This window comes from Lampetra planeri, chromosome 69 (assembly GCF_965212315.1).
Source record: "Lampetra planeri chromosome 69, kcLamPlan1.2.h2, whole genome shotgun sequence".
Lineage (NCBI taxonomy): Eukaryota > Metazoa > Chordata > Hyperoartia > Petromyzontiformes > Petromyzontidae > Lampetra > Lampetra planeri.
The window spans coordinates 32501-43855 of NC_136174.1; the positions used below are offsets into that span (position 1 = coordinate 32501).

The 11355-nt window shown below is 51.8% G+C and overlaps 1 protein-coding gene across 1 annotated transcript in view; it reads right to left on the reverse strand.

The window, feature by feature from the left end:
- LOC144737369 (medium-chain acyl-CoA ligase ACSF2, mitochondrial-like) overlaps nucleotides 1-1916 on the reverse strand; it is a 32215-nt gene extending 30299 nt beyond the window's left edge. The window contains exon 1 of the mRNA XM_078620038.1: nucleotides 1679-1916. Coding sequence (XP_078476164.1) covers nucleotides 1679-1767 — 89 coding nt within the window. The 5' untranslated portion in view covers nucleotides 1768-1916. The remainder of the gene's footprint in view (nucleotides 1-1678) is intronic.
- Between the last annotated feature and the right edge of the window lie 9439 nt (nucleotides 1917-11355).

Consider the following 11355-nt stretch of genomic DNA (forward strand, 5'->3'; position numbering starts at 1 on the left):
GGCTACCTGGGGGAGCTTTGTCTGTGTGCGTGGTGTGTGTAGTACATAGACACTGCTGCCGCTACTCGCTAGCCAACAGCACTTGCCCCTACAGCCCTGCTAGACACGAGATAGTGAGTCTCTGAGTGAGTCTCTGAGTGAGTGAGTGAGTCTCTGAGTGAGTCTCTGAGTGAGTCCTCTGAGTGAGTCTCTGAGTGAGTCTCTGAGTGAGTGAGTGAGTCTCTGAGTGATTCTCTGAGTGAGTGAGTCTCTGAGTGAGTGAGTCTCTGAGTGAGTGAGTGAGTCTCTGAGTGAGTGAGTGAGTCCTCTGAGTGAGTGAGTCTCTGAGTGAGTGAGTCTCTGAGTGAGTGAGTCTCTGAGTGAGTGAGTGTGTCTCTGAGTGAGTGAGTCTCTGAGTGAGTCTCTGAGTGAGTGAGTCTCTGAGTAAGTGAGTCTCTGAGTGAGTCTCTGAGTGAGTGAGTCTCTGAGTGAGTGAGTCTCTGAGTGAGTCTCTGAGTGAGTGAGTGAGTCTCTGAGTGAGTGAGTGAGTCTCTGAGTGAGTGAGTGAGCCTCTGAGTGAGTGAGTCTCTGAGTGAGTGAGTCTCTGAGTGATTCTCTGAGTGAGTGAGTCTCTGAGTGAGTGAGTCTCTGAGTGAGTGAGTGAGTCTCTGAGTGAGTGAGTCTCTGAGTGAGTGAGTCTCTGAGTGAGTCTCTGAGTGAGTGAGTCTCTGAGTGAGTGAGTCTCTGAGTGAGTGAGTCTCTGAGTGAGTGAGTCTCTGAGTGATTCTCTGAGTGAGTGAGTCTCTGAGTGACTGAGTCTCTGAGTGAGTGAGTCTCTGAGTGAGTGAGTCTCTGAGTGAGTGAGTGATTCTCTGAGTGAGTGAGTCTCTGAGTGAGTGAGTGAGTCTCTGAGTGAGTGAGTCTCTGAGTGAGTGAGTCTCTGAGTGAGTCTCTGAGTGAGTCTCTGAGTGAGTGAGTGAGTCTCTGAGTGAGTGAGTCTCTGAGTGAGTCTCTGAGTGAGTGAGTGAGTCTCTGAGTGAGTGAGTCTCTGAGTGAGTGAGTCTCTGAGTGAGTGACTCTCTGAGTGAGTGAGTCTCTGAGTGAGTGAGTCTCTGAGTGAGTGAGTGAGTCTCTGAGTGAGTGAGTCTCTGAGTGAGTGAGTCTCTGAGTGAGTGAGTCTCTGAGTGAGTGAGTGAGTCTCTGAGTGAGTGAGTCTCTGAGTGAGTGAGTGAGTCTCTGAGTGAGTGAGTCTCTGAGTGAGTGAGTCTCTGAGTGAGTGAGTCTCTGAGTGAGTGAGTGAGTCTCTGAGTGAGTGAGTCTCTGAGTGAGTGAGTCTCTGAGTGAGTGAGTGAGTCTCTGAGTGAGTGAGTGAGTCTCTGAGTGAGTGAGTCTCTGAGTGAGTGAGTCTCTGAGTGAGTGAGTGTGTCTCTGAGTGAGTGACTCTCTGAGTGAGTGACTCTCTGAGTGAGTGAGTCTCTGAGTGAGTGAGTGAGTCTCTGAGTGAGTGAGTCTCTGAGTGAGTCTCTGAGTGAGTGAGTCTCTGAGTGAGTGACTCTCTGAGTGAGTGAGTCTCTGAGTGAGTGAGTGAGTCTCTGAGTGAGTGAGTGAGCCTCTGAGTGAGTGAGTGAGCCTCTGAGTGAGTGAGTCTCCGAGTGACTCCCAGCCGTGGCTCTATCCATCGCTGGATCGGCAAACTCACCTCACAGAGGCGAATCCACGAGACCAGCTGAGACTCATCCTGAGCTGAAGTCTGGCTCTGCACATCCCAGCAAGTCGCGAGTAAGCCATTCTCGATTCACGGTTCCTTGTGCGTCTGTGTGTGTGTGGTTTTAAAGTGATGGACGTCGTCAATTAATTAAAGGAGATGCTAATGATGCGTCTGTGCGCGTGTGTGTGTGTGTGTCGTGTTAGAGATGCGACGAGGATGTTATGGTTTTAATTTGAGTTGGTTCCGCTGTGAGCGGCTAAGTGAAAGCTTCTCTCGCTCCGTGGCTCACTGTTTTTGTGTGTGTGGGTGGGTGGGTTGGTGGGTTGGTGGGTGGGCGTGTGTAGGGATGTGTGTGTGTAGAGATGTGTGTGTGTGTGGAGGTGTGTGTAGGGATGTGTGTGTGTAGGTGTTTGTGTGTGGGTCGGTGGGTTGGTGGGTTGGTGGGTTGGTTGGTGGGCGTGTGTAGGGATGTGTGTGTGTAGAGATGTGTGTGTGTGTGGAGGTGTGTGTAGGGATATGTGTGTGTGTAGGTGTTTGTGTGTGGGTTGGTGGGTTGGTGGGTTGGTGGGTTGGTTGGTGGGCGTGTGTAGGGATGTGTGTGTGTGTAGAGATGTGTGTGTGTGTGGAGGTGTGTGTAGGGATGTGTGTGTGTGTAGGTGTTTGTGTGTGGGTCGGTGGGTTGGTGGGTTGGTGGGTTGGTTGGTGGGCGTGTGTAGGGATGTGTGTGTGTGTAGAGATGTGTGTGTGTGTGGAGGTGTGTGTAGGGATGTGTGTGTGTGTAGGTGTTTGTGTGTGGGTCGGTGGGTTGGTGGGTTGGTGGGTTGGTTGGTGGGCGTGTGTAGGGATGTGTGTGTGTGTAGAGATGTGTGTGTGTGTGGAGGTGTGTGTAGGGATGTGTGTGTGTGTAGGTGTTTGTGTGTGGGTCGGTGGGTGGGTGGGTTGGTGGGTTGGTTGGTGGGCGTGTGTAGGGATGTGTGTGTGTGTAGAGATGTGTGTGTGTGTGGAGGTGTGTGTAGGGATGTGTGTGTGTAGGTGTTTGTGTGTGGGTCGGTGGGTTGGTGGGTTGGTGGGTTGGTTGGTGGGCGTGTGTAGGGATGTGTGTGTGTGTAGAGATGTGTGTGTGTGTGGAGGTGTGTGTAGGGATGTGTGTGTGTGTAGGTGTTTGTGTGTGGGTCGGTGGGTGGGTGGGTTGGTGGGTTGGTTGGTGGGCGTGTGTAGGGATGTGTGTGTGTGTAGAGATGTGTGTGTGTGTGGAGGTGTGTGTAGGGATGTGTGTGTGTGTAGGTGTTTGTGTGTGGGTCGGTGGGTTGGTGGGTTGGTTGGTGGGCGTGTGTAGGGATGTGTGTGTGTGTAGGGATGTGTGTGTGTGTAGAGATGTGTGTGTGTGTGTGTGGAGGTGTGTGTGTGGAGGTGTGTGTAGGGATGTGTGTGTGTGTAGGGGTGTGTGTGTGTGTAGGGGTGTGTGTGTAGGGGTGTGTGTGTGTGTAGGGGTGTGTGTGTAGGGGTGTGTGTAGGAGTGTGTGTTTGTGTGGGTTGGTGGGTTGGTGGGTGGGCGTGTGTAGGGATGTGTGTGTGTGTAGGGATGTGTGTGTGTGTGTGTGGAGGTGTGTGTGTGTGGGTGTGTAGGGATGTGTGTGTGTGTTGGGATGTGTGTGTATGTAGGGGTGTGTGTGTAGGTGTTTGTGTAGGTGTGTGTGTGTAGGTGTGTGTGTAGGGGTGTGTGTGTAGGGGTGTGTGTGTAGGGGTGTGTGTGTAGGGGTGTGTGTGTAGGGGTGTGTGTGTAGGGGTGTGTGTGTAGGAGTGTGTGTTTGTGTGGGTGGGTGGGTTGGTGGGTTTGTTGGTGGGCGTGTGTGTGTAGGGATTTGTGTGTGTGTAGGTGTGTGTAGGGATGTGTGTGTGTGGGGGTGTGTAGGGATGTGTGTGTGTGTAGGTGTGTGTGTATGTAGGGGTGTGTGTATGTGTGTGTAGGTGTGTGTGTGTAGGTGTGTGTGTGTAGGGGTGTGTGTGTGAAGGTGTGTGTGTGAAGGTGTGTGTGTAGGGGTATATGTGTGTGTGTGAGGAGTGGTGGTGTAGTGGTGTGTGTGTGTAGGTGTTTGTGTATGTGTGTGTAGTGGTGTGTGTGTGTGTAGGTGTGTGTAGGTGTGTGTAGGGGTTTGTGTGTGTGTAGGTGTGTGTAGGTATGTGTCGGTGTGTGTGTGTAGGTGTGTGTGTGTAGGTGTGTGTGTGTGTGTATGTGAGGAGTGGTGGTGTAGTGGTGTGTGTGTAGGTGTTTGTGTATGTGTGTAGGGGTTTGTGTGTGTTTAGGTGTGTGTAGGTGTGTGTGTGTATGTGTGTGTGTGTAGGTGTGTGTGTGTAGGTGCGCGTGTGTGTGTGAGGAGTGGTGGGTGTAGTGGTTAGCGCTACGCTGCGCTATGAACCCGACAACCCGCTACCCTGGGCCTCCCCTAGGTCCACTCGGCCTCAAATGAGTACCTGGTGTAGTGGTGGTGGTGTAGGGAACATCGCTAGCACTGGGGGAGAGACAAAGGCGGCCGGGCGTGGTGCTGGCCACCCACCCCCTCTGTGTGTGTAGCCACAGTGCCGGTAGCCTTCATAAGTGCTGCTGCTAGCAGCACTTGCCCCTACAGCCCTGCTGGAGGCTACCTGGGGGAGCTTTGTCTTTGTGTGTGTGGTTCTGACCTTAAACGTCGCAGGGACGTGGTGGTGGAAATTTCAATAATTAACTTTTTGTAAAATAAATAATTTGAGTTGCTGCCAGTTCAGGAGGAATTTCTAAATCTACCTGGGCTGTCTCTTAGCTCTCTCTCTCTCTCTTAGCTCTCTCGCTGAGTGAGTGAATGACTGAGTGACTGACTGAGTGACTGAGTGAGTGACTGAGTGGTGAGTGAGTGACTGAGTGAGTGACTGAGTGAGTGAGTGAGTGACTGAGTGGTGAGTGAGTGAGTGAGTGACTGAGTGAGTGAGTGACTGAGTGAGTGAGTGACTGAGTGAGTGACTGAGTGAGTGACTGACTGACTGAGTGAGTGACTGAGTGAGTGACTGAGTGAGTGACTGAGTGACTGAGTGAATGACTGAGTGACTGACTGAGTGACTGAGTGAGTGACTGAGTGAGTGAGTGACTGAGTGAGTGTGAGAGTGAGTGACTGACTGACTGAGTGAGTGACTGAGTGAGTGACTGAGTGAGTGACTGAGTGACTGAGTGACTGACTGAGTGACTGAGTGAGTGACTGAGTGACTGAGTGAGTGATTGAGTGAGTGAGTGACCGAGTGACTGAGTGAGTGACTGAGTGAGTGAGTGACTGACTGAGTGACTGAGTGAGTAACTGACTGAATGAGTGAATGACTGACTGACTGAGTGAATGACTGACTGAGTGAGTGAATGACTGACTGACTGACTGAGTGACTGACTGACTGACTAAATGACTGACTGACTGAGTGACTGACTGACTGAGTGACTGACTGACTGAGTGACTGAGTAGGTGGTGGGTAGTGACTGTGTAGTGGTTATCTGGGTGAGGGGTCACAGCTGTAGGAAATAAATAAATAAAAAAGTCACCAAAACAACAGCGGCAGCCGGAAGCGTCTCGAGTCTTGAAACTGCCTCTTGGCGCTTTGAAATTCCTGCAGTGCACTGCACTGACCCCCAGCGCTTTGAAATGCCCCCAGTGCACTGCACTGACGCCCAGCGCTTTGAAATGCCCCCAGTGCACTGCACGAATACCCCAAACGCTTTGAAATACTTGCAGTAAACTGCACCAACCCTCAGCGCTTTGAAATGCCCCCAGGGCACTGCACAAACTCCCAGCGCTTTTAAATGGCTGCAGTAAACTGCACTAACCCTCGGCGCTTTGAAATGTCTGCAGTAAACTGCACTAACCCTCGGCGCTTTGAAATGCCCCCAGTGCACTGCACTGACCCCCAGCGCTTTGAAATGTCTGCAGTAAACTGCACTAACCCTCGGCGCTTTGAAATGCCCCCAGTGCACTGCACTGACCCCCAGCGCTTTGAAATGTCTGCAGTAAACTGCACCAACCGCCAACGCTTTGAAATGCCCCCAGTGCACTGCACTGACCCCCAGCGCTTTGAAATTCCTGCAGTAAACTGCACTGACACCCAGCGCTTTGAAATGCCTGCAGTAAACTGCACCAACCCCCAGCGCTTTGAAATTCCTGCAGTAAACTGCACCAACCCCCAGCGCTTTGAAATTCCTGCAGTAAACTGCACTGACACCCAGCGCTTTGAAATGTCTGCAGTAAACTGCACTGACCCCCAGCGCTTTGAAATTCCTGCAGTAAACTGCACCAACCCCCAGCGCTTTGAAATGCCTGCAGTAAACTGCACCAACCCCCAGCGCTTTGAAATGCCTGCAGTAAACTGCACTGACCCCCAGCGCTTTGAAATGCCCCCAATGCACTGCACTGACCCCCAGCGCTTTGAAATGTCTGCAGTAAACTGCACCAACCCTCAGCCCTTTGAAATGCCTCCAGTGCACTGCAATGACACCCAGCGCTTTGAAATTCCTGCAGTAAACTGCACTGACCCCCAGCGCTTTGAAATTCTGCAGTAAACTGCACCAACCCCCAACGCTTTGAAATGCCCCCAGTGCACTGCACTGACCCCCAGCGCTTTGAAATTCTGCAGTAAACTGCACCAACCCCCAACGCTTTGAAATGCCTCCAGTGCACTGCACTGACCCCCAGCGCTTTGAAATTCTGCAGTAAACTGCACCAACCCCCAACGCTTTGAAATGCCCCCAGTGCACTGCACTGACCCCCAGCGCTTTGAAATGTCTGCAGTAAACTGCACTGACCCCCAGCGCTTTGAAATGTCTGCAGTAAACTGCACTGACCCCCAGCGCTTTGAAATTCTGCAGTAAACTGCACCAACCCCCAACGCTTTGAAATGCCCCCAGTGCACTGCACTGACCCCCAGCGCTTTGAAATGTCTGCAGTAAACTGCACTGACCCCCAGCGCTTTGAAATGCCTGCAGTAAACTGCACTGACCCCCAGCGCTTTGAAATGCCTGCAGTAAACTGCACTGACCCCCAGCGCTTTGAAATGCCTGCAGTAAACTGCACTGACCCCCAGCGCTTTGAAATGTCTGCAGTAAACTGCACTGACCCCCAGCGCTTTGAAATGCCTGCAGTAAACTGCACTGACCCCCAGCGCTTTGAAATGTCTGCAGTAAACTGCACTGACCCCCAGCGCTTTGAAATGTCTGCAGTAAACTGCACTGACCCCCAGCGCTTTGAAATGCCTGCAGTAAACTGCACTGACCCCCAGCGCTTTGAAATGCCTGCAGTAAACTGCACTGACCCCCAGCGCTTTGAAATGTCTGCAGTAAACTGCACTGACCCCCAGCGCTTTGAAATGCCTGCAGTAAACTGCACTGACCCCCAGCGCTTTGAAATGTCTGCAGTGCACTGCACCGACCCCCAGCGCTTTGAAATGCCTGCAGTAAACTGCACTAACCCCCAGCGCTTTGAAATGCCCCCAGTGCACTGCACTGACCCCCAGCGCTTTGAAATGCCTGCAGTAAACTGCACTAACCCCCAGCGCTTTGAAATGCCCCCAGTGCACTGCACCAACCCCCCGGCCCTTTGAAATGCCTGCAATAAACTGCACGAACCCTCAACCCTTTGAAATGCCCCCAATGCACTGCACCAACCCCCAGCGCTTTGAAATGCCCCCAATGCACTGCACCAACCCCCCAGCACTTTGAAATGCCTCCAGTCCACTGCACCAACCCCCCCAGCCCTTTGAAATGTCTGCATTAAACTGCACCAACCCTCAGCCCTTTGAAATGCCTGCAGTGCACTGCAACTAACACCCCAAACTCTTTGAAATTCCTGCATTAAACTGCACCAACCCCCAGCGCTTTGAAATTCTTCCAGTGCATTGCACCAACCGCCTTTGAAATGCCTCCAACAACAAACTAACATGAAAACTGTCTAACCCGCTGAGTCCTCAGCACGGCCGTGCCGTGTGAGTATCACGCGTGCACTGACATGTGAGTGTGGCCCTTGGGACGACGGTGATTGCAATGATCAAGTCGTGTGCGAGCCATGTGGAGCAGGCATTCTGACACCAGTTCATGTGTCCGAGCCCCCCAGGGGAGGTACACAGTATCCAGAGGTGGGACAAAGTCATTGTTATGCAAGTCCAAGTCGAGTCGCAAGTCATCAAATTCATGACTCGAGTCTGACTCGAGTCCAAGTCACATGACTCGAGTCCACATCTCAGAGGTGGGACAAAGTCATTGTTATGCAAGTCCAAGTCGAGTCGCAAGTCATCAAATTCATGACTCGAGTCTGACTCGAGTCCAAGTCACATGACTCGAGTCCACACCTCTGGTACACACACCCCACCTGGAGGCCCTGTGGAACCAGAAGCTGCCCAAAGGGCACGGCCCCTTCCCCAGGAGTCAAGAACAGCAGGAGAAGCTGAAATATGCTACACTCCCTCCCACACAGTCAGGTAGATACTGCCAGAGGTGTGGACTCGAGTCATGTGACTTGGACTCGAGTCAGACTCGAGTCATGAATTTGATGACTTGCGACTCGACTTGGACTTGCATAACAATGACTTTGTCCCACCTATGAGATGTGGACTCGAGTCATGTGACTTGGACTCGAGTCAGACTCGAGTCATGAATTTGATGACTTGCGACTCGACTTGGACTTGCATAACAATGACTTTGTCCCACCTATGAGATGTGGACTCGAGTCATGTGACTTGGACTCGAGTCAGACTCGAGTCATGAATTTGATGACTTGCGACTCGACTTGGACTTGCATAACAATGACTTTGTCCCACCTATGAGATGTGGACTCGAGTCATGTGACTTGGACTCGAGTCAGACTCGAGTCATGAATTTGATGACTTGCGACTCGACTTGGACTTGCATAACAATGACTTTGTCCCACCTATGAGATGTGGACTCGAGTCATGTGACTTGGACTCGAGTCAGACTCGAGTCATGAATTTGATGACTTGCGACTCGACTTGGACTTGCATAACAATGACTTTGTCCCACCTATGGATACTGCCTCCTGTGACGAGAAACACAAACCCGCGTGACGCATCACTCGACGAACACTCGCCCCGGCTCGTCGGACACGACAGTCACCCGGCTCCTGGGTAGTGGGGGATGAGGGGATTTTGGCTGGCGCGAGAGAAGAGAAAAAATAATAATAATAAACAAATTCAGACGCCAGTTTAACACGCAGGCTTTGGCGACCAATATTATTCATAATCAACGTTTTTGGGTTTAGATCGCGTTGTTTATAAATGTGTCGTAACCCTCCACCACCCGACACGGCCAATCAGCAAAAAAGTGTCACGTTGACAAAAGACAAAATAGTTCACTACTTTAGCCCACCGGTGTGTTGAAGCGTGAAACCACAACATTTACAATGTTTGAGTAGCACGACGTTTCGCTGGTAATTGCATCCAGCATCATCGGGCAATTCGCCAGAATGGTGAGTGTATAGCAGAGGTGTGGACTCGAGTCATGTGACTTGGACTCGAGTCAGACTCGAGTCATGAATTTGATGACTTGCGACTCGACTTGGACTTGCATAACAATGACTTTGTCCCACCTATGAGATGTGGACTCGAGTCATGTGACTTGGACTCGAGTCAGACTCGAGTCATGAATTTGATGACTTGCGACTCGACTTGGACTTGCATAACAATGACTTTGTCCCACCTCTGGTGTATAGTAATGCAGTATACAATTTAATGTTGGGTTTGTCTATGGCAGTATATAGTACGAGGTAGACCCGTGTGATGTAAGAGAACAAAGTTTAGCTGGAGGCATATTATATTTTTTGCGACATAGAATTGTAATAATAAAATAATAAAAATAAAACATCATAAAATAAAATAGTATGTTTTATTTGTATTATTTTATTACTTCCCTTCTACGTGACTTTACCGAAAGAACCAAGAAGATGAATCCCTGCAGTCACGAAAGCTTTAAATCGAAATATAGAATTGTAATGTATGACTTACTGTTAGTAGCTCAGCTTATTGGAGAGTATATTTAGTATATTGATGATATTGACGCAGTTTATATTTTAGCTTTTTTACGTGGTGGATGCACAACCAACACGGCGATGAAACCCAAGATGTACCCCTTCACCCACACAACACGGATGGCAGAGTTCCCCGACCCCCAGCTACCGTTGCATCCATCAGGTGGCGATAGAGCGAGGACAGAAGAACTGCCCAGCGCTCACGCACTCCACACACCCCAAAGCGGACGTCTTCCGACATCCCAGGACGAGGCGTCGTGAGTCAGAGCCAACACACGTCCTGGGGCGAAGAAGTCGCGCTTTAGGGACGCCCCCAGGATCTGCATTCTAGTTAAAGAAAATAGTTTGCCGTGAAAATTGGGGGGGGGTAAATGGCGGCCGCAGGCGCAAACCGCATCCGCTTTTGACCTTTCACCTTACCTTGCTCAAGGGTAAAAGGTAAGAGTACAAAATGGCGGCCGCACGCGCGAACCGCATCTGCTTCGCACAAAATGGCGGCCGCACGCGCGAACCGCATCTGCTTCGCACAAAATGGCGGCCGCACGCTCGAGCCGCATCCGCTTTTGACTTTTCACCTTACCTTGCTCAAGGGTAAAAGGTAAGAGTACAAAATGGCGGCCGCACGCGCGAACCGCATCCGAGTTCGCACAAAATGGCAGCTGCACGCATGAACCGCATCCCCGCGGTTTCCCGCGCTTCGCACAAACATGGCGGCCGCACATGCGGTTTCCCGCGCTCGCACAACTTAGCAGCCTTCCCTTGAAGGCCAACCCGGACATCTCACGCCACTCGGTATCACCCCCCGCCTTTCCGACGCGTCGGCCGTATCGGGGGCAATTTTAACCCAGTCGCTCTCCGAGACTCGCATCGCAGCATATAGCTGTACCGACCGAGCTGAGAAGACCCATCGCTCACTCACTGCACAACATGCACCCTAAAAACTGAGGGATACAGTCCCAACGTAACGGGACAACTCCACCTGAACACTACGAATCTCCAGCCCACTGTTTCAACGCGCCTCGGAGTGTCTCGATCACCAGGCCGTCAGGTCAAGCCGTCAGCCATAGCATGAGGGGACCACACTCTCCGAGCCATGTGAGCGCACAGCCCACTAGGCTAGACACGCCACGGAGTGTCTCAACCTCCGGGCCGTCAGGTCAAGCCGTCAGCCATAGCATGAGGGGACCACACTCTCCGAGCCATGTGAGCGCACAGCCCACTAGGCTAGACACGCCACGGAGTGTCTCAACCTCCGGGCCGTCAGGTCAAGCCGTCAGCCATAGCATGAGGGGACCACACTCTCCGAGCCATGTGAGCGCACAGCCCACTAGGCTAGACACGCCACGGAGTGTCTGGATCTCCGGGCCGTCAGGTCAAGCCGTCAGCCGTAGCATGAGGGGACCACAACGCTCGTGTTAGACACTCACTGGGCCATCCTGGTCAGGATCTGCGCCCCAAGATAGGCGACAGCCAGCATCCACAGTTCCAAATCACTGGCAGCATGTCACCATCGCAATTTAAATGCTCCATAGCAATGACGGTAGAACCGCAAACCAAGGCGGTCATCCCCCACACAATCGCAATTTCACACCATCACAACACATACAATTTGAATTAGGATCCTCCACT